The sequence below is a fragment of the Maniola hyperantus genome, chromosome 26, assembly GCF_902806685.2.
Source record: "Maniola hyperantus chromosome 26, iAphHyp1.2, whole genome shotgun sequence".
In the NCBI taxonomy this organism is placed as follows: domain Eukaryota; kingdom Metazoa; phylum Arthropoda; class Insecta; order Lepidoptera; family Nymphalidae; genus Maniola; species Maniola hyperantus.
In genome coordinates, this window is record NC_048561.1 from 2,711,553 (window position 1) to 2,733,715 (window position 22,163).

Here is a 22,163-nt window from a genome sequence, read left to right on the forward strand (position 1 = left end):
TAAATATATAGAAAAGCCAAAAATAAATATAATAGACTTACATATATAAATGTAGATAAACTTACATACACTTTACATAAATACATATTTGTACCGGGCGGAGGATTTCACCCCGGCAGGGGAGACCAAACGGCCGGGGGTCAGGGCGACAGGTTAAGAAACCGGCGGACTATCCTAGCAGAGTCCAGCAAGTTTTTATTATTATTATTAAAGTATTAAACTAGACCGACTTAGTCCAAAGTTTCAAAAATGTGATCAGTTAGTTTACTTGATCCAGTGCTTTTTGCGTAATGCATTTGAGATAGCACAATCGGGGTGTAGGCGACATATTCTACTAACTACTAAGTACTAACTAACTACCTACATATTATAATAACATCCAAATTAACTTAAAGTAACTTATTATTATAATAAAACCTATTACTAAAATTTATCATTATAACTAAAACTAATCATTAAACTTATAGCTAATACTTATAAATATTTATATTAATCTAAACCTTAAATCTAAATAAATGCACATATATTCCATACAAAATGTACTTTCCGGCCGACCGAAAGACAAGTTGACCGTACGATTGAATTTTACATTTTGCGATAGTAGATTTTTGGGTACCTACGACAAAACCATGGTCGGTCGGCCGTCGCGAGGTATCGTTTATAAAATTAGACCAGTGTGTGGCGGCACGCACACTGCACAGGGCACGTCCCCATAGCGTTACACTTACATTGGTGCATTTTTATTTCATCCAACTTCCGCTTAAATACCGTCCGTAAACCCTCAAAAAACCATACGGGGTCTTCTTCTTCTTCTTCGCTCTGGGCTGGTTTCCGCACCTAAACGTTTCCGTCTGTTGTGCGTGCATTGCCCCTCCCCGCTGAAGTCTTCACTCCAGCCATCCAAGCTCACTCCAGAAGCCGAGTAGACCGCCCAGGTTGCCGAGGGCTTCATGGAATGAGGTCGGGGAACCCAAATGGCGTTCGCGTTGTTCTGCTACGCCCGTGCACTCTAGGACCACGTGCGTCGGTGTTTCGTCGACCTCCATGCAGGCCCTGCACAAAGGACTGTCGGTGACACCTATAACGAAAAGGTGTTTGTTTAGTGGGCTGTGCCCTGTTATGAGTCCCACCACCTTCCTAAGTTTACCTCTGTCCAGGCGGAGTAGTTTGTTAGTTTGCCGTTTGTCTATGTTGGGGAAAGCCTCTTTGGCTTGCCTGCAGTCTGTTGTGTTTGCCCATAGTTGGGAATGCTCTTTTAGTGTTAGTTCATGCAACCAGGTTTTATACTCACTGAAGGGTATGGGAACAATAGGTTCTGGCCCGATCACCTTCAATGTCGTAGCCTTTCGTGCTAGTGCGTCGGCCGCCTCGTTTCCCTGGTCTCCATCATGTCCTTTGACCCACCTTAGGGTGATGTCGTTTGACATGGCGAGTGTTTCCAGAGTCTTGTATGAGTTGTGAGGTCGTCGAGAATCTAGCCAAGGCTTTAAGAGCAGCTTGGCTATCAGAGTTAATGTTAATAACCATACGGGGTATGAGGCAGGACTCTCCGCACGTCACCCGCGCTCGCCCGCACCGGGTTAGCGAGGGGGCTGTCCTGTGCGGGTATTCCCTCAACGATTACCATTTTACCTATCATTAATGTACAGTGCAAACTCGATTAACCGGACTAATTGTTGTTAGGAATTCGGATAATCGAAAATCCGGATAATCGAATGTATGAAGAAAAGCGGGTTTTGTGCAAATTATGTAGTTCACTATAATAGTATTTTCTATTTTCAAAGTAAGATAACTATACCAAGTGGGATATCATATGAAAAGGTGTACATTTACCTGTACATTCTAAAACAGATTTTTATTATTTTTTATTTTTATGTTTTTGATTTATCTTACAAAATGGCGGAAAAAATACCCGAGTATGGAACCCTCGGTGCGCGAGTCTGTCTCGCACTTGACCGAACAATTTTCGGTTGGTAGTCCGGATAATCGCGAATCCGTATAACTGAGGGCCGGATAATCGAGTTTCTACTGTACTTACCAACTATTAGAACTCGCGTCACATCATTTCAATCCTTTGGTGGGAAATGGGTGGGTAAATAAGACACATCTTTCAAAAATGTACAATAAACATTTTTATTTCTTAAAATCTATCTTATTTTACCAAACAATCAAAATATATCTTGATTCTGTGGTTTATAAATTGCGCTTTTTACAAACAATTGATGCTAATTTATTTGGTTTTATACAATCTCTAAACTATGACATATTTTGTGGACTGCTCAGACTGGGATTGAAACGAGACAGATTTATGTCTTAAATCTGAGCAAAGTCTAAGTAGGTATAATGTGTAAAAAAATGAGTTCTCATGCGCCATTTTAACTTTACATGTAAATTTATTGTCAAAAGTACGATTTTAGTTCGGTGAATCGTACTTTTGACATGACAGTTGACCAATAGAGTTAAAAAGGCTCGTGAAAAGTCATTTTGTACGGACTATACCTACGTTCTAACGATCACAGTTCGCACTCAATTTTGTTTTAAAGACCTGTTATGTATTTTTTTTTAATAATATAGTATAGATGATGACTGCGACTTTGTCCGCGTGGATAGTGGTTTCGCAATTTTTACTATTTGTTGTTATAGCGGCAATAGAAATACACATTCTGTGAAAATTACAACGCTCTGCCTATTACGGTTCATGCAGACAGACCGACAGACAGTGGAGGCTTAGTAATAGGGTCTATTGGCACACTTTGAATACAGGTTTGTAGGTTACAAATGGGACTTTAATAGATAGTTGCGGTGCGGGATAGCGCAGGTGACGTGCGGGGAGTCCCCCCGCCTCGTACCCTACTATATGTTGTTATTATTGTTGTTAAAGCGGCCATAGAAAAACACATTGTGAAAATATCACCGCTCTGCCTATTTCGGTTCATGAGATACATCCCGCTGACAGATGGATAGACGGATGCTTTCAAATAAAAATGCAGATAGAGTTAGAAAGCTAGCTTCTTCATCAGCAAGTACATGTGCTGGTCCACCTCGAACCCGTGCAAGTTGTTGGCGTCCCCCTGCAGCCGCATCAGCAGTCCGCCGAAACTCACGTACGCTGACAGACGAGCCGCTGGCTCCATCGCCACCTCGTCACCATCTATCCTGGAACATAGAAATGAAAAGTTAAAAAACCAGCCAAGTGCGAGTCAGACTCGCGCACCGAGGGTTCCGTACTACAGTCGTATTTTTTCGACTGGATCCACTTAACCATTCAAAATTCAATTCGAAAACATAGTTTTGTTTTGTTAAACATAATATGTTTGAGATTGGTTGGTAATTCAAAATAGCACCCACTGAGATTTTTGGCTCTATAATTTGTATGAGATGAGAGCGCTAGTAATTTTACATGGATAAAGTAAACAGTTAGTAGATCATCATGATCAACCCATCGCCGCGCCGGCTCAATACAGAGCACGGGTCTCCTCTCAGAGTTAGAAGGGTTTTGGCCTTAGTCTACCACGCTGGTCAGCAGATTGGTAGACTTCACACACCTTTAAGAACATGATGGAGATCTCTCAGGCATGCAGGTTTTCTCACGATGTTTTCCTTCACCGTTAAAGCAAGTGATATTTAATTAATTAAAACGCACATAACTCCGAAAAGTTAGAGGTGCGTGCCCGGGATCGAACCCCCCACCTCTGATTAGAAGGCAGACGTCCTACCACTAGGCTAGCATAGATAGTAGATACTTACTTATAAACCTTCCCATACATAACATATTCAAAACTGTCTGCCCTGTTGCCCTCTGTCTCTAGCGGGTTCCATTCACCACCATCTGGATAGCCGTTCTCTCGCAGAGTTGTTGCCAGAACCAATCTGAAACAAAATTAGCATTCATCATGATCAACCTATCGCCGACCCACTACTGAGTATGGTCTCCACTCCTCTCAGAGTGAGAAGGGTTTAGGTTAGGTTAGCTAGTATGCCACACTGGCCCCCGATTGCCAGACAAAATAAACATTATTGACTCCATATTTGTCAAATCAAAATAGGTATCATTGTACATTTTTAGGGTTCCGTACCTCAAAAGGAAAAACGGAAACCCTTATAGGATCACTTCATTGTCTGTCTGTCTGTCCATAAGAAAACCTATAGGGTACTTCCCATTGATCTAGATTCATGAAAGGTAGGTAGGTAGGTAGGTCTTAAAGAACAAGTAAACAGTAACCTCGCCATCCTCTTCTAACCTAACTCATCTGAGTCGGAGTGCCTCCGGTCGACGAGAAGAGACCACCCACTATGGTGGGGGGTCTCATCCCCTAATCTATAAATTAAAAACTAGCCTCCTATGCTCTCTTTATACTTTACTAGCTGATGCCCGCGACTTCGTTTGCATAGATTTACGTTTTTAAAATTCCCGTGGGAACTCTGATTTTCCGGGATAAAAAGTATCCTATGTCACTTTCCAGGCTTTTAACTATACTCATGCAAAAAATCACGTCGATCCATTGCTCCGTTTCGACGTGATTGAAGAACAAACCAACAAACCAACAAACAAACACACTTTCGCATTCATAATAAGGCTACTGATTCATGTAAGCTACAATTGACGTCACGCCAAAAGGTAGGTAAGGTAGATCTTGAACTTGCGCAGCGGGTGATATATCGATCTACATGTTTGGCGTCTCATTAAAAGGCCTCTGAACTTGTACCTGCTCAGTGGGCGATTTTTCGATATATGGCTAGAGCAACCCACCTAAACTTATCACCAAGCTCCATAGGATATATCCACGAGTTTATATCCAATATTAGATCCATTTTGAAAGACTCCGATTCACAATGCAGTCTGCTGACACGGTCGAACTTCTTTCCTTCTGGATCCATGTCTTTTACATTAAATATATCCTCGAATAACACTCCCGCCATTGTGGTAACAAGCACCAAGTTTAAAGTTATCTAACTTATTATATTTATTAAGTTTTATTGTAATAATATTATATCGTAAATCGTACTAAAAATAATAACAATAAACATGCCGCTTTTGAGTGGACCACCGGTGGACCGTGGACGTCACAGACCAATAACATATAGGATAGTGGACGTCAGACCACAGTTGCGTCACAGTGACATTTTTGACAAATTACGCCACCGACCAGAAATAAAAGATTTACGCCATGGATAATATTTACACTCCATAAAGTAGGTATGCTAGGAAAACTTTTTAGAAATACAAAGTAGGGTTTTACTTTGTATTTTTAAAAAGTTTTCTTATCTTACTTATAATTTTGTTGTGATATTAGTGAAAAATGTGAAAAATATTCTCAAACAGATTAAATCTACTAATTTTGTTGTTCAAATAAAGCCCGCCCGCGTTTATCCTATACCTACAGTCCTTGTAAAAGCTACCACAGACCAGTAATCCAATACCGAATACCGATTGAAAAATGGGCAAATAGGTAGGTACCTACCTACTAAAACTAAACCAAGTCCGCCAAAGTGACTTTGTATAGCACAGAATATCGATTCATAATCTATCATAATCGTTTTCAGTTTTTATTTTCATCGCTAATATGGATAAGCTCATTTCGCTGTTCTGTCAAGTGTCAACGCAAAAAAAAATTAAAACTAACCTCTTTCTGTAGATACCTACCTCTTGTTTCACACGTGTTGGTTTACAAACATTAAAATTCGTTATTAATTTACAAGTTAATTATAATACGCCGTGTATAGAACATTCAGTGCAGTGTACGAATTTAAATTCAAGCAAAAAACATGACGGACGTGCTACCGTCGAATACCGAAGTGTTTACAGAGAAGAAGAAAAAGAAAAATAAAGATGCGGTGACGCTGGGCGCGTTCCAGAAGCTAGGGGACTTCAAGATCGAGCCTTCCGAGAGCGTTACGAAGTTGGATACCGCTTACTGGCCTTTATTGTTGAAGAATTTCGATAGGCTCAATGTGCGCACTAACCATTACACGCCGCTGCCTTTTGGCAGTTCGCCGCTAAAACGCTCGATTTCTGAATACGTTAAATCCGGTTTCATCAACGTCGATAAACCTAGTAACCCGAGCTCCCACGAAGTCGTTTCATGGATAAAAAGAATTCTAAAAGTCGAGAAGACCGGCCATTCTGGAACCTTGGACCCTAAGGTGACCGGATGCTTGATTGTGTGCATAGACCGAGCTACGCGGCTGGTTAAGTCCCAACAGAACGCTGGTAAGGAGTAATAATCATTATCATCATGATCAACCCATCGCCGGCTCACTACAGAGCACGGGTCTCCTCTCAGAGTGTTTTGGCCATAGTTTACCACTTTGGCCATGTGCAGATTGGTAGACTGCACACACCTTTGAGAACATGGAGAACTCTCAGGCATGCAGGTTTTTCTTCACGATGTTTTCCTACACCGTTAAAGCACTTGCTTTATTGATATTTAATTACTTAAAACGCACGTAACTATGAAAAGTCAGAGGTGCGTGCCTAGGATCGAACCCCTGACCTCTGATTAGAAGGCGGACGTCCTAAGTCCTCACAGGAGTAATAATAATAATTAAGCTTTTTATTTCCATCTTAACATGTTTACAACTTCATGTGGTTACTTATTTGAAAATGTTACAAACTTCATACTGTTAGTTGTTTTAGTAAATATTTATTAAAAAGTTAGTGTTAGTTTGTTAGTTTTTGATGGATCCCAACATCTGGGTGAAAGCCTCCTCCATTTCTTTCCACTTTTTCCTATTTTGGGCAGCATACATCCAATCTCTTCCAGCCACTTCTATAATGTTCTATTTCTAATCTTTTCATTCTAGGTAAGGAGTACGTAGCTATTTTCAACTTGCATTCTGCTGTTGAAAACATCAAGAAAGTCACTCAAGGGTTAGAGAAGCTGCGCGGTGCTCTGTTCCAGCGTCCTCCACTGATATCTGCGGTGAAACGTCAGCTTCGCGTCCGCACGGTGTACGACAGTAAACTACTTGATTATGACCAAGAACGTAACATCGGTATCTTCTGGGTCAGTTGCGAAGCTGGTTCCTATATACGTACCATGTGCGTCCATTTAGGATTGATGCTTGGAGTCGGTGGACAGATGATAGAGCTGCGACGAGTACGATCCGGCATCTCAGGTGAGAAGGAAGGTATGGTGACTATGCATGATATTTTAGATGCCCAATGGGCATATGAAAATCACAAGGATGAAACCTATCTACGTAGAGTTGTCAAACCATTAGAAGGTTTACTGATCGCTCATAAGAGGATTTTCATTAAAGACAGCGCTATTAACGCAGTTTGTTATGGCGCAAAGGTACTTTTACCTGGTATTTTAAGATATGAAGATGGCATAGAAATCGATCAAGAGATTGTCATAGTCACAGCGAAAGGGGAAGCTGTAGCATTAGCTATAGCGCTTATGACAACATCGACTATGGCGTGCTGCGACCATGGTGTTGCGGCGAAACTAAAAAGAGTTATCATGGAAAGGGACACCTATCCTCGCAAATGGGGGCTAGGACCCAAGGCGTCTCACAAGAAGATGCTCATTCAACAAGGGAAGCTGGATAAGTTCGGTAAACCCAATGAGAATACTCCGAAGGAATGGTTGAACAGTTACGTTGAATATAAAGGTCAGAAAAAGACAGAAAACGGAGAGGGCACAGCAGAAGAAGGCGGCAGGAAAAGGACAGCAAGCACAGCGAATGCAGAAGACCCTAACAACTCTGTAGAAGCAAAATCAGAGAAGAAGAAGAAAAAAAAGAAGCGTGATACCGAAGCAGAAGCGGACACAACAGTAGAACCAGAGCCAGTAGCAGAATCATCAGAAGCAAACGCAGATGACTCTGTACGTAAAGAGAAGAAAAAGAAGAAGAAGAAGGACAAACAACAAGAAAAAGAAAAAGAAGAAGAATGAATATAGAAGTAAATCTTGTACATAATCTAAACATCATATAAATGTGAACTAAAGTTTATACTTATGTGTATTGGTATTGATTCTGAGCACAACAAAATTTTAGAGTATTCGCATCCTCTTCTTCGTAATGTAATATGAAAAGGACAGAAAGTCTCATGACTTTAGCTGTCAGTCTCGAGCCATTGTTTATTGTAGTGTCCACTAAAATTTTGAGTCTTTAAATGTAAAATTCATGTTCCATCCATTTTTAACAATATTAAAAGAAAAAGATGCAGATACTCTAAATTTAGTTTAGAGAAACACAACAGAATCGGCACCATTGGCTTAATCAGACAGTAAATATTGCAACATTCAAGACAACATTTATATTATCTAATCAAAATTTACATTATGTACCTACCTATTATGTACTTTTTCCGTGTGAAATTAGGTTTTTGTAAATCCCATGGGAGCTCTTTCGGGACCATAAGTTTATTGGGATTGAAGCTATCCCAGCAAAACAGTAAGCTTAAGTAAAAAAAATATTTTTTATGTTTATAAATTTTAATTTTTTATTCTACGATTTTTTCTTACTACTTCACCTTAGACTTCTGTTTTCAATTCAATTTTGTTTTTATGGTACCATATGGTCATCATCAACCGATAGACGTCCACTGCTGGACATAGGTAGGGCCACGGTCTTGCCAGTGGCGTAGCTACCTTGGGTGGCACCCGGTGCGGAAGTTGGTGGTGTCACCCCATCGAAAGTAAAAAGCAATAAATTTTTAACCGACTTCCAAAACGGAGGTGGTTCTCAATTCGGCCCGTTTTTTTTTGTTTAATGTATGTTCACTGATTTTTTCGAGGTTTCTGGACCGATTTGCTACATTTTTGTTTTGATTGACAGGGGCTGTTTCCGTGGTAGTCCCATAAAAAATTCTAGATCCAACTCCTCAATCCTGATGCTGCAGGGTTACTGCCCGCCTAAGTTATCAAGATTCAGGAAGTGTTCATAGTGAATTAACGTTGTAGGTACTAAGCAACGACCTTATGCTTGGACTCCAAATCCCAACTCCTCAAAGTTGAGAGACCAGGTGGGTGTCACCCCAAAAAAGGTGACACCCGGTGCGGCCCGCCCTCGCCGCCCCTCCTTAGCTACGCCAGTGGGTCTTGCGCCTCCGCCATCCAGCATCTCCCTGCGACTCGTCTGATGTCGTCCGTCCACCTGCGTCTTCCGGTGCGAGGGCGCCATTCCAGCACCTTGAGGTTGAGACCCCAACGTCTATCGCACAAAAACCCCATTACAAAATGTTAATGGTACAATTTTTTTCATTTTTTTTGCCAATAACATATGAAAATGTAGTTATGTGAGTGATGGTTGGCATCAATAGTTGTGAATTATGCATCCTAATAAAATAGTAGATAACAATAATTACTAAGTAATTTTTTGCTCGAAAGTCCTGCTAGTTATTGCTAAACATATTTTTTACTTATATCTAAGTAATTTTGTTTTAAGTGGTAACATAAGTAACATATGATTGATGAATTTTCAAGCTGCAAATACCTGTGTTGAGGTACCTGTCCACTAAAGCGTAGCTGAGTGTTAAACAGACATGATTCGATTCAATTTTCATTTTATGGCACCCTAATGGGTACAATTTACTATCATGGGTTGGATAGAATAGACATGCTAGAGAATAGCTAGGAATTTTGAGAATCTAGCTTTGAATTTGGATAATTTATATGAGGAAATTTGGTATAGTAGCTGGTAAGAAATATAATACATTGACCTTTAGAAAGACATTTTAGCTTCGTAGAGCGTTGTCTCTGTCACTCATACCTATGTGACGTTTTGTCGGCCTCGACGACAGAGACAACTCTCTAAGAAACTGCTATAAATAAATAAAATATTTTTTATTCAATATTATATTATATATTCAACTTTTGAATCGTCAAATGCATCTACTAGTGGTTCGGAATGACCCTACCGAAAATAACAAGAAACTCGGCGGTTGCTCTTTTCAGTCTTTTCTTTGCTATCTCTTTCTAAAGGTTGATGTACAATATTTCTTGCTGGCTGCTGTATAGAGATAGCTCGCATTCTGGGGTTAGACATAGGCTACGTTTGTCCAAGAAAATCGAAAAGTTCCCATAGGACCTTTAAAAACATAAACCTATGTGGATTAAGCCCTAGGCATGTATGCTATGTAGTATTATGATAATTTGATCATGTTGTCTTCTATAAAGATATCTTTACTAAGTTCCGCTTCAGTGGACAATCGCCCTTAAGGTGCAGACACATTGTTATGTTGTGGCGTGTTGCAACGCACTAGCGCGACGAACGACCAATGCATTGTTGTCACAAGAATAGCATAAAATCAGCCAATTACAACAATAATTCAGATTGTAATAATGATTGATGCAGCTTTTCTGGTTTTGGTCAACTAACCACGTCTGACGTCATAATATAGTATCGCAGAAAACTGCTTTTCGATTGGGTAAAAGCTGAATCAATCATTGCTACAGTACGCGGCAGAAAACATTGTACATCGACCTTTAGGAAGAGATAGCGGTTTCGTAGAGCGTTGTCTCTGTCTTTGAGACTGACAAACCGTCACACAGGTATGAGTGACAACGCTCTACAAAGCCGAAACCTCATTCTAAAAGTCGGTGTACAATATTTCTTGCCGGCAATTGATAATATACAATCTCAATATTTATATTCCCGCAAATTGCTAATGCGCGTGGCCGCCATTTTAGTGACGTCCGTCAGCACTAGACTGAAGTTTCGAGCTGATGGTATATTTTGGTATATACGTGAAAATAACGTCATTTCGATGTTAATGAGACATGGTTCCAGCGCAATAGCAATTTGCGGGACTTATAACATTGTCAATTGATTGGCTGAATTTATGGTGTTATTTGTGCAACAGTGCATATCGGCCAATAGTGAGAGAGCGTCGTCCAATCGACCACAGCATTGCAAGTTGCTACACACCACAACTCAAGATAATGTGTTAGCAGCTTTAATTTAAGCTAAGTGACAAGTGTTAGTTATACATTTTATGAAATAAAAAGTACTTTTCTTAAAATCAATGTGTTGAAAATAGAAATTTGAAATAAATTACGGGTTTTGTTCCCTGCATTTATGTAAAATCATTGGTATTTCAATTTACCCTTTATATACTATCTATGCTAATATTATAAAAACGAAAGATTTGTTTGTTTGTAATCGATAAACCTGTTTTAATTAATTAAATATCACTTATTTTAACAGTGAAGGAAAATATCGTGAGGAAACCTGCAAGAGTTCTCCATAATGTTCTCAAAGGTGTGTGAAGTCTACCAATCCGCACATGGCCATTGGTTGACTATGGCCAAAACCCTTCTCACTCTGAGAGGACTACCCATGCTTTGTAGTAGGTAGGGGTTGAGCCTGTGATGGGTTGATCATGATGATGATGATTTTGAAGCCACAAGTATTTGAAATACTAACTACAAAATACATCAGCGTTGGTATTCGGAATACCAATTACAAATTACATTTTTAAGAGGTAATTGAATTATACGTATTTATATTTTAATTACAAGTAGTTCAAATACTGCCTAACCCTGTTGCTACTCAACAATAGATGGCGCTTATAGTATAAATATTTGTCTAAGGGTAGACTTATTTTTTGTCTGTGGTATTAAAAATCTCTTAGTCTATGGTTCCCAAACGTTCCCAGCATTGCCATATGTATGAATTTCGTACCTACTTTGTAGTTTACGGTCGAACCTTTGTATCTTCGGTCTTATTTTCGTACCTTTTAAAGTTTCCGTATCTCCAAAGAAAAAACGGAACCCTGATAGGATCATTTCGTTGTCTGTCTGTAATTATCCATTAAGGAAATCAAAACCAACAGGGTACCTGTACAATATTTCCAGCCGAGTTTTGTGGTAGGTAGTTAACATTGTCATAACATAACTCATGGCACAGAAGTTCATGCAAATAATAATAAAATAATTATTATTATTTGCATTCTCGTTTGCACATAATCTTCATTCATAAACAGCCTCAGGAAACATTTGATTCCAAAAATCATGATACCACATTCTACGTAAAACTTTTCAAGTAGCAATGTAAAACCTTCACTATTATATCAATGTTACCCGTGTCTACTGCACCTTTTTAAAGCCCTGCCCCTTTTAGGATCACATTAGTAGGATTTTCCACCTACCATCTGGCTACACTTCTTCCGCTTCCGCCTTCCGCAGCAACGCAACGCAAGCAAACGCAAAACAAGAAAACGCCATTTGATTGTAGTCTGTGATTTGAGTGTGAATGTGATTTGATTAAGTCGCCATTTTGTTTCAAACACGAAAATCAAGAATTTAAAACCAGTGCTTAAAGTGTTCCTCTAATAAGTGATGAAGATTCATTGAAAATTGTAAGTAGCCATGTCCTTAGATTTACTGGTATTAAATTTTGACTCGGGCGTGTACAATTTCGATTATTTTCAACAAGAAGACGTGTGCCGCTTTTGTTGGAAAAGAGAGGCTTCCTCACCATCAACTGAAATAAAGGTAGAGAACGATCTAACGGCTAAAATAGCTGAGTGCTTAGACATCGATATAACCCGATGCGATCACCCGAAAAAGATTTGTCCGGAATGTTCTAGCCAAATCGACAAGTTTTTTAATTTCAAAAAAATTTGCCAAGAAACCGAAAAAAAGTTGCGTGAAATACTCTCTAATCACGAATTAATCGTTGAAAATGTTAAAATCGAAAACGAGGATGTTGATTTCAAAGATGGTAATTTTGATAATTTCTTGAACTGTCTGAAGGATTCTGACGGTGAATCTGAGCGTCCGAACCAAAAAAGGTCTAAATGGAAGCACAAACCTAAACGTACAGCTACATATTGCAATATCTGTAGGTTAGATTTCGAAAACGCCAGCAAAATCATTAGTCACAATTCAGAATGCCATGGTATAGAAAGAGGTGGTTTTAAATGTTTTGGTTGCGAGAAAGTGTTCAGAAACCGTAAATCCCGACTTGGACATGAACAGAACTTCTGTAAGAACCTGAAAGATGGGTATAAATGTAGTATGTGTGATAGATATTTACCAAGACGTGGTATGTATGAGGCCCATATGCAGAATCACAGACAGAACGGCAGAGTAGAACTTCCTGAAGAGATATTTAAGTGTAACAAGTGTAATTTGTTGTATAAAACAATGCAACTGTTGAAAGAACACATTTTAACACATAAAGAGGATAAAAAGAAATATGTTTGTGAGGTAAGAAACATCTATGCCTCTTTGGTTACAAATAATGCACGCTTCAAGCCTTAGGTTGAGATCTATAGAGCACACTTTGACTTAGCTCAGACTTAAGATTGAGTTAAAACGAGACAGATTTATGTGAGAGATATAGCTGTGTCTCGTTTTAACTCAAGTCTAAGCTAAGTCAGAGTGCGCTGTATAGATCTCACCTGTAGAGGTGTTCAAACCAAAATTTAATGCAATTTGATAAAAGTATTAATAAGAGACAGCCACAAAATAACTACTTTTTTAAGATAATAATAATATCATAAAATATATCATAATATCATATAATATATCATAATAATATCATAAAAAAAAAAAAAAAAAAAAAATCATTTGATGTGTGATTATCCATACTAATATTATAAATGCGAAAGTGTGTCTGTCTATCTGTCTGGTAGCTTTTCATGGCCCAACAGTTTAACCAATTTTGATGAAATTTGGTAAATATACGACAAATGCCGTTAAAATGACGTCATTTCGATGTTAATGAGACATGGTTCCAGCGCAATAGCAATTTGCGGGACTTATAATATGCTTGTCTTTTTTTTTTTAAAGAATATTAGCCATGTTAAATGACTAATATTCCCCTTTCCTCTCCAGCTAAGCGTCAAGCTTGTGCTAGGAGTAGGTATGACAATAGTGTCTTTGTTGTACTTAATTGCAATATTATTTGTTTGACAGAGCTGTGGGCGAGTGTTTACGCGCAACGACTACCTCCTGAAGCACAAACTCACTCACACCGGGGAGAAGCAACATGGGTGTCCACACTGCAGCTTCAGAGCCACGCAGCGGTCGTCGCTGGTTGTGCATATCAGGTAGGTATCACTACCCCTATTTTAGAATCTACTAGCTAACCTGGCGAACTTCGTTCTGGCTAACAGTCAACATTTAACCCAATAGAAAAGTGTTGATTTTAGACTTTCAGGCAATTTTTAAAATTCTCTCCGTAAGAACCATCCTCGTACTTCAAGGAATATTATAGTATAATAACATTGTAAATTGAAAAATTAAAAAGAGCAACCGCCGAGTTTCTTGCTGGTTCTTCTCGGTAGGAACGGCATTCCGAACCAGTGGTAAATTAAAACTACCTGACTATTCATAAGCACTTGTAAAAAGTTTACATGAATAAAAAAACATTCTATTCTATTATAAAAAAGAATTAGCGAAATCGGTTCAGCTTTTCTCGAGATTTGCGATCAGCAACACATTGCAACACAGCAAGCTGATGCTTACGACTTTGTACGCGTGGATTTAGGTTTTTAAAAATACCGTGGGAACTCTTTCATTTTCCGGGATATAAAGTAGCCTATGTCACTCTCCAAGTCTTAAACTATACCCATGCAAAAAATCACGTCGATCCGTTGTTCCGTTGCGACGTGATTGAAGGACAAACCAACAAACACACTTTCGCATTTATAATAAGGGTACTGATGACTTGCCTTAACGGTGAAGGAAAATATCGCGTGGAAACCTGCATGCCTGAGAGTTCTCCATAATGCTCTCAAAGGTGTGTGAAGTCTACCAATCCGCACATGACCAGCGTGGTAGACTATGGCCAAAACTCTTCTCACTCTGAGAGGAGACCCGTGCTCTGTAGTGAGCCGGTGCTGGGTTGATAATGATGATGATATTTTATTTGTAGGAAGCATACAGGGGAGCGTCCGTACCAATGCAGCGTATGTCCACAGCAATGTGTGTCCAGCTCAAACCTGAGAGCGCACCAACGGAGGCATCTAGGAATTAAAATGCATGAGGTAAGGAATTGATTCTATCTTTCATATACAATGTGCACCATTAGGGTGTAATATCGTATCGTGTAGCCTCTTTCTTGGACGCAAATAGGAAAGGGGGTAGATTTTTTTAAATAATAATTTTTATATTACTAGCTGATGCCCGCGACTTCGTCCGCGTGAAATTAGGTTTTTAAAAATCCCGTGGGAGCTCTTTGATTTTCCGGGATAAAAAGTAGCCTATGTCTCTCTCCAGGTCTTTATCCCAGGTTATGTACCCATGCAAACATCACGTCGCTATGGTGCAACAGATTGACGTGATTTTTGCATGGCTACTTTTTAACCCGGAAAATCAAAGAGTTCATACGGGATTTTTAAAAACCTGATTCCACGCGGAAGAAGTCGCGGCCATCAGCTAGTATTCAATATATTTATCTAAAAATTAAAATTGCCAAAAAAACTGACTTCAACTAACTGTTTGTCCAACATCTAGGTACAGTTTGTAAACCCCATTATTTGTTTCAGTGTAAAATTTGCAGCAAGAAGTTTGGGTACAAAGTGAGCCTGCAAGAGCACATGTCGACTCACGCTCCGGCGCAAACTCACGCGTGCGACCAATGCGCCGCCTCTTACTCACGATTGCGGGCACTGAAGAGGCATATAACCGCTAAACACACTGAAAAGATACCAGCAGAGTGAAGTTGTTACGTCAACTTACGGTGGACATAATGCCGCCTCTTGCTCACGCTTGCGGGCACTAAAGAGGCATATAACCCTTAAACACTGAGAAGATGCCAGTAGATTGAAGTTGTTACAACTCACGCGTGTGAACGTAACGCCGCCTCTTACTCACGTTCACGGTAACTGCAGAGGCAATACAGCTACGAAACAGAAGATAACAGCAGAGTGGACATTGCTAAATGTGTACACACGTAAACTCACGCGTGTGAACATAACCCTGTCTCCTCACCTTGGCAGTCACTGAAGAGGCTTCGACTCGGGAACACAATGCCACCGCTTGTTTACAACACACGACGACTCACGATTGTTAACATAACTCACGTTTGTGGGCACCGCAGAGGCGTATAGCTGCTAAACACACCAGAAGATAGCAGCAGAGTGATGTTATTAAGACTAATTCACGCGTGTGAATATGACGCTGCCTTTTGTCGGAATTTTGGTCTTGTCGTCGATATTTTATTGTCTTGTTTCGGCAAACAAGGTTTTCATACTATAAAGTTTCCCTTCATTCAAACAATCCTAGTATAATTTTGTTATTGCCAGAGTTCTGGTCTTGTCTCAGTAAGCTTTACCGGCAATTTTGTCTTGCCGGCGTTTTGATGGTCAATCACAAAATCAAAATCTAAACATGGATTTCAACAAAATTTTGTCATTGCCAGAGTTCTAGTCTTGTCTCAGTAAGCTTTACCAGCAATTTTGTCTTGCCGGCGTTTTGATGGTCAATCACAAAATCAAAATCTAAACATGGATTAATAGAGATTTCAACAAATGTAAAAATAATATAAATGATCGCACACTATATGAATAAGCTATTTTTATAATATAAAGTTTGCGTTCATTTGAATCATTCCTGTCGTTGTCAGTCTTATCGCAGCAAACTTTGCCAGCAATTTTGTCTTGCAGGCGCGGCGTGTTGATGTTAAAAAAAAAACATTGATTTTACTAGAGAACAACAAAGTTGAAACAAATTCAAACGATTTTGTCATTGCCAGAGTTCTGGTCTTGTCATAGCAAACGTTGCCAGCAATTTTGTCTTGCCGACGTCTTGATGGTCTATCACAAAATCAAAATCTAAACATGGATTAATAGAGATTTCAACAAAATTTTGTCATTGCCAGAGTTCTGGTCTTGTCTCAGTAAGCTTTACCAGCAATTTTGTCTTGCCGACGTTTTGATGGTCAATCACAAAATCAAAATCTAAACATGGATTACTAGAGATTTCAACAAATTTGAAAATAATATAAATGATCGCACACTTGATATGAATAAGCTATTTTTATAATATAAAGTTTGCGTTAATTTGAATCATTCCTGTCGTTGTCAGTCTTGTCGCAGCAAACTTTGCCAGCAATTTTGTCTTGCAGGCGCGGCACGTTGATGTTAAAAAAAACATTGATTTTACTAGAGAACAACAAAGTTGAAACAAATTCAAACGATTTTGTCATTGCCAGAGTTCTGGTCTTGTCACAGCAAACTGCCAGCAAATTTGTATTGCCGGCGTTTTGGTGGTAAATCGCAAAATGAAAACGAGTGTTACTAAACATGGATTACTAGAGATCTCAACAAATATATAAATGATCGCATGTGAATAAACGATTTTTATTTTATAAAGGCTATTCATTAAAATATTCATGGTAGAATTTTGTCGTTGCCAGAGTTCTGGTCTTGTCTCAGTAAGCTTTACCAGCAATTTTGTCTTGCCGACGTCTTGATGTTCAATCACAAAATCAAAATTAAACATGGATTACAAGAGATCTCAACAAATATAAAAATAATATAAATGATCGCACACTTTATATGAATAAGCTATTTTTATAATATAAAGTTTGCGTTCATTCCAGCATTTATGGGATCGTCCGTCGTTGCCAGAGTTCTGGTCTTGTCACAGCAAACTGCCAGCAATTTTTACTGCCGGCGTTTTGGTGGTAAATCGCAAAATGAAAACGAGTGTTACTAAACATGGATTACTAGAGATCTCAACAAGTATAAAAATGATATAAATGATCGCATGTCAATAAACTATTTTTATTTTATAAAGGCTATTCATTAAAATATTCATGGTAGAATTTTGTCGTTGCCAGAGTTCTGGTCTTGTCTCAGTAAGCTTTACCAGCAATTTTGTCTTGCCGACGACGTTTTGATGTTCAATCACAAAATCAAAATTAAACATGGATTACAATAGATCTCAACAAATATAAAAATGATATAAATGATCGCATGTCAATAAACTATTTTTATTTTATAAAGGCTATTCATTAAAATATTCATGGTAGAATTTTGTCGTTGCCCGAGTTCTGGTCTCTCGTCTCAGTAAACTTTTCCAGCAAGGTTGCCGGCGTTTTGTTGATAAATCACAAAATCAAAACGAGTGTTACTGTTCCACATGGATTACAAGAGATCTCAACAACTACTTACAATCTGTTTATAAAATAAAATAAAATAAAATAAAAATCTTTTTTATTCAAATAAACTTTTACAAGTACTTTCGAATAGTCGGATGCGTCTACCACTGGTTCGGAATGCTTTTCCTACCGAGAAGAACCAGCAAAAAACTCGGCGGTTGCTCTTTTCGGTTTGGTGGTAAATCCGTATCCGTAGCGCGTATCCATAGTCCACTCTCTGAGTGAATCTCGCCTTCATGGCGCGCAACACTGGGCACGACTTCGAGGTGGCCTTGTGCCCCGTTGGAGATGGTATTCTAAAGTTTCTATTTCGCACGCTACAATTGTGGCACTTGGGGGCGCCTCCGAGCCGCAGCTTCTGCGGGCAGTTTGCCTCTCTGTGGCCGGTCTCCGCACAGAAGGCGCATAGCAGGCGCGACTTGTCCCTGCACTTCTTCCGCGTGTGTCCGAACTGCAAGCACGAGAAGCACTGAAAGAAGGGGGAAAAATACTCTACGTGCACCCTCTGATGGTCCACGCAGAGGCCTCACCGCCTCCATGGCCTGCGCCATGCGCCGGGATCAGCGTCCAGTACGGCGTTGTACAAATCGGGGTCGCGCAGGAAGCGGAGCCTAAGCGTCCGCGGATTTCCCAGTCACGGATTCTGCCCGGCGTGGACGCCCACCACCTCCCTGCTTATGCCCTTAAGAACCATCATGGGTCGCAACTTATGAGCTGGCTCCGCGCTTACCACTTCCGAGCCGCTAAGGCGCCCGAGCGCTTCGTCTCGCTGGTGGACAGTTTCAAATTCTACAATAATTTTCCCTTTAGACTCGGGGCGTATCCCCACCGGGCCATGGCCGCTGCCGCGAAAACTGATGCTCTTTTTAAATTTTTCTAACATTTCTTGTCGGCTCCGCTGTATAAAGCGTAATAAAACATACTACAAGTGAAATCTTTTTAAATCTTCATTCAATTGAAATAATTGGCAATGAGCTGTTCCCGTTTGGCTTGGGAGAATCTTAGAAGATGCCTAGGTTCTTCCACTCCACTAGACTCGTCTCCGTACTGCTTAGCATTTTCAGAATCTTCCTCCAATGGTATACTGTAAAACATAACAGCATTACATAAATTAAATACATTACCTTCAGTTAATAAAAAATAATGTTATGTAGAGATTATTAAATTGCTTACCTAAAATGCTTCATAAAATTATAAATGATACAGCAAGCATATATTATTTCAGATGCTTTTTCTATGGGGAATACTGCAGAACTCTGTCTATCCCCAGGCATCTTAGGCTACCCTTGAGATACCCGTTTGTCTTCTCCACTGCATTCCGTACTTGGCCGTGCTAATCTGTGTACCTCTGTTGAGGAGAGTTAGGTTCTGCATGCAGAATTGGGGTCATTAGCCAAGGTTCCATTCGATACCCCGAATCATCTGCAATAATAAAATATCAAAATAGCTGACTTTATGACCTTTGCTATGGTTTCAGTGTATGTTTACCCTATGTTAATACATAGTGAAACATAGCATAACATATAACGTTAAGTTATTAAATGTAACAATAGCTTAAATCTTCCCCCTTCAGGGATTCCGTACTCGTTATTTGGCTCCCTGTTGTATATAATTGATTGTATTTGTCGAGACTCCATTCGTCCGTGTTGTCCCACATCAAGTAGAATTTCCTCGGCTTCAGGATTGATTTCATCCACTCCGGCGATAGCTTCACGCAGTGCTGTCCTTTGTTCGGTAAATAATGGATTTCGCCCTTGGGGATACTCAAGCTGAGCGTCGTTTTCTTGTTCCGGGTTTGTCTTGGATATTATATCCCAGCGAATGTTTGATGCAGCGGAAATGTCTTTTATCTTCCTCTGTGAGAATGTTTCTAAGTTCAGTACGACTAGCGTTGGGAGATAGATACTCAAGTAAACAAGGTAAACATGCAATTTTGCTAACCGTATGCTGTTGTTCCCTAATTTTTGCCAAATCCGCTATTATGTCCCCAGGCTTTTGCTGTTGATATGTAGACGATACGATAATGGTCCCTCCTTGTTCCTGTATGTTTACTGACGACCTTCCAAGGTGATAGCTCAGTAGGGCATAGTTGATATTTTCTTTTGTGCATCCTTCCTTCTATATTTATAATGGCCAACTTGTGGGCCGGATGGAGGAAATATTTTAATGTAGGTACAATTCCAACGAGTTCCATGTGTCTCGTGACTATCTTTTGTTGGCGGCATTCATATTAGAGGTGTCAAATACAGGTTCATGTGTGTATTACAATATGATCACGTGTTACAGACAAATATTTAATAATTATTAACGTTACTTTGTTATTGCTTGAACCGTGAGGCGCAAGCAGATAAATGGGTGCAAGAGATTTCCGACCTTATTGACATAGAGAACAACATTTTAACAATCTATGAATGATACCTACTGAACAAGAATATGACAAAAAACAACTTTCTCATAACCGTCAATAAGGTCGAGAACTAGGATATAGCTTGATTTAACTAGATTGATTTAAATTTTACTCTTAATAGGTACCCAATCCATACCTTCGCGACAGGTCGAAATGGCAATCGGGGAGGGAACGCCCCGCACACCCGCACGGCCCCTGTGCTAACCCAGTGCGGGCGGGCGAGGGTGACGTGCGGGGTATCACCCCCGCTTCATACCCCGATTGCCATCTCAACCTGTCGCGGACTACAGTACCTACCTATGTATGTAAAAATAAAAACAAGTAGAACGATAAAGCAATGTCAAGTAGGTACAATACAATAGGTAGGTAAGTTTACCTAGTTACCTATAAAAAAATCTTTTTAGTAGGTAACTACTATATTTATTATCATATATTTCTACATATTTATTATCATAAGAATTATAAAATGATGATGATGATTTCTAAAAAGAACAATACCACTTCACGTACCTAACCTACCTAACCTATAATACTTATAATGTATGATAATACCTACACTTTGAAAAACATTTTCTCATACGATTTATAAAATGACGCAAGTATTTCCAAAAAGAACAAATCTACTATAATAGGTATTATTAACGCGCGACACAAATCTATCACAACACAAAAATGTACCTAATCTACATTATTTTGCCTAATCTACATTACAATTATTCACATTGAATATTTATCGACACTCAAGTTCACAAATAAATAAAACTGCATTCAAAATTTATTACCAAGATCGAAACAAACAAAATGATAAAAATACTAGCCGCATACTCGTATCATCACAGTCAACATGTAACAGGCCAATACGAAAATTCGATGTAATAATTATTCACCGTTGAGTCGCGACGATATTTGTAACAGCTGTACCTAATATTTATTCTCATATCGTCGGTCGCGCCGCGCGCGGCGTATCAAATAATAATAATAATAATAATAATAATAAAGTTTTTTATTAAAGGCAAAGAACCCAGTATACATATTATTCATAAAATAAAATAATCAAAGATCGAACGCCTGAGTTATTTTTTAGGAAGGATTTTCTCAAATTTTCACTACTTAGTAGTTAGTACTTACTGTATTTTGTATTCAATTTTGTTTTCATCTAAAAACGAATATCTTGAATACATTTATATATTTAATAAATGTATTAGGTACATTATTTTTTTACACCTCTAATTCATATCCACATGGATATGAATTAGAGGTGGAAAAATAATATCTTCAATATCTCTTAAAGTAAATATGAAGGCATAATTTGTTTGGAGGAGCAATGTAATGGATTCTCTCAGTTATTCATTATATCACTCACTTGCTTATGCCTGCGACTTTTTCCGCGTGTACTACTCCAAGTGAAGTTCCACCCCTTATTTTATCCCCTTAGAGGTTTCTTTTCCCAAACCACTGTCAGCTTATGACATGCCCCTTGACTCCTTGGAGTGCAATAAACGAATGTACCGTTCGACTCAGGTGTTTGTCCAAATGGATGTTTTTCTTCTTCAACTTAGCGCAAACCCCCATCAGCTAATGACGTGTCCCTGCAACAAGGCCCTCCAGGTGGAGCACTACCGGATGAACTTACACCTCCAGAAATGCAGAAAGCAATACAAGGAGAATAAAGGAACGTGTCCGTTCGACA

General features: G+C 39.2%; 3 protein-coding genes and 1 long non-coding RNA gene across 4 annotated transcripts; 3 read left to right on the forward strand and 1 right to left on the reverse strand.

Moving 5' to 3' along the window:
- Positions 1-2,612: 2,612 nt before the first annotated feature.
- Polr2H (DNA-directed RNA polymerases I, II, and III subunit Rpb8) lies at positions 2,613-5,014 on the reverse strand. The gene is made up of 3 exons (XM_034982059.2): positions 4,751-5,014; positions 3,748-3,870; positions 2,613-3,156 (listed from the first exon to the last, which is right to left on the reverse strand). The coding sequence occupies exons 1-3, from the start codon at positions 4,918-4,920 to the stop codon at positions 2,997-2,999; spliced, it is 453 nt and encodes a 150-aa protein (XP_034837950.1). The 5' UTR covers positions 4,921-5,014; the 3' UTR covers positions 2,613-2,996.
- Positions 5,015-5,669: 655 nt separating this feature from the next.
- Positions 5,670-11,039, forward strand: Nop60B (dyskerin pseudouridine synthase 1 Nop60B). The gene is made up of 2 exons (XM_034982043.2): positions 5,670-6,211; positions 6,805-11,039. The coding sequence occupies exons 1-2, from the start codon at positions 5,767-5,769 to the stop codon at positions 7,899-7,901; spliced, it is 1,542 nt and encodes a 513-aa protein (XP_034837934.1). The 5' UTR covers positions 5,670-5,766; the 3' UTR covers positions 7,902-11,039.
- A 1,159-nt stretch (positions 11,040-12,198) lies between these two features.
- Positions 12,199-15,913, forward strand: LOC117994154 (zinc finger protein 391-like). Its single transcript, XM_034982044.2, has 4 exons — positions 12,199-13,163; positions 13,875-14,008; positions 14,836-14,947; positions 15,449-15,913. Exons 1-4 carry the CDS (start codon positions 12,321-12,323, stop codon positions 15,620-15,622), a joined length of 1,263 nt encoding a protein of 420 aa, XP_034837935.1. The 5' UTR covers positions 12,199-12,320; the 3' UTR covers positions 15,623-15,913.
- A 6-nt stretch (positions 15,914-15,919) lies between these two features.
- LOC138404278 (uncharacterized) lies at positions 15,920-19,269 on the forward strand. Its single transcript, XR_011238284.1, has 2 exons — positions 15,920-18,347; positions 18,435-19,269. It is a non-coding gene; the product is annotated as an uncharacterized lncRNA (long non-coding RNA).
- The last annotated feature ends 2,894 nt before the right edge of the window (positions 19,270-22,163 follow it).

Bases quoted from the DNA above. Each gene is read 5' to 3' on its own strand.
- Polr2H (XM_034982059.2), bottom strand. From the start codon at position 4,920: ATGGCGGGAGTGTTATTCGAGGATATATTTAATGTAAAAGACATGGAT. The intron at 3,871-4,750 runs GTGGGTTGCTCT...ATTTTGTTTCAG, and splicing joins GAGCTTGGTGATAAGTTTAG to ATTGGTTCTGGCAACAACTC. The intron at 3,157-3,747 runs GTAAGTATCTAC...TCTATGTTCCAG, and splicing joins ATGTATGGGAAGGTTTATAA to GATAGATGGTGACGAGGTGG.
- Nop60B (XM_034982043.2), top strand. From the start codon at position 5,767: ATGACGGACGTGCTACCGTCGAATACCGAAGTGTTTACAGAGAAGAAG. The intron at 6,212-6,804 runs GTAAGGAGTAAT...TTTTCATTCTAG, and splicing joins TAAGTCCCAACAGAACGCTG to GTAAGGAGTACGTAGCTATT.
- LOC117994154 (XM_034982044.2), top strand. From the start codon at position 12,321: ATGTCCTTAGATTTACTGGTATTAAATTTTGACTCGGGCGTGTACAAT. The intron at 14,009-14,835 runs GTAGGTATCACT...TTTTATTTGTAG, and splicing joins TCGCTGGTTGTGCATATCAG to GAAGCATACAGGGGAGCGTC. The intron at 14,948-15,448 runs GTAAGGAATTGA...TATTTGTTTCAG, and splicing joins TAGGAATTAAAATGCATGAG to TGTAAAATTTGCAGCAAGAA.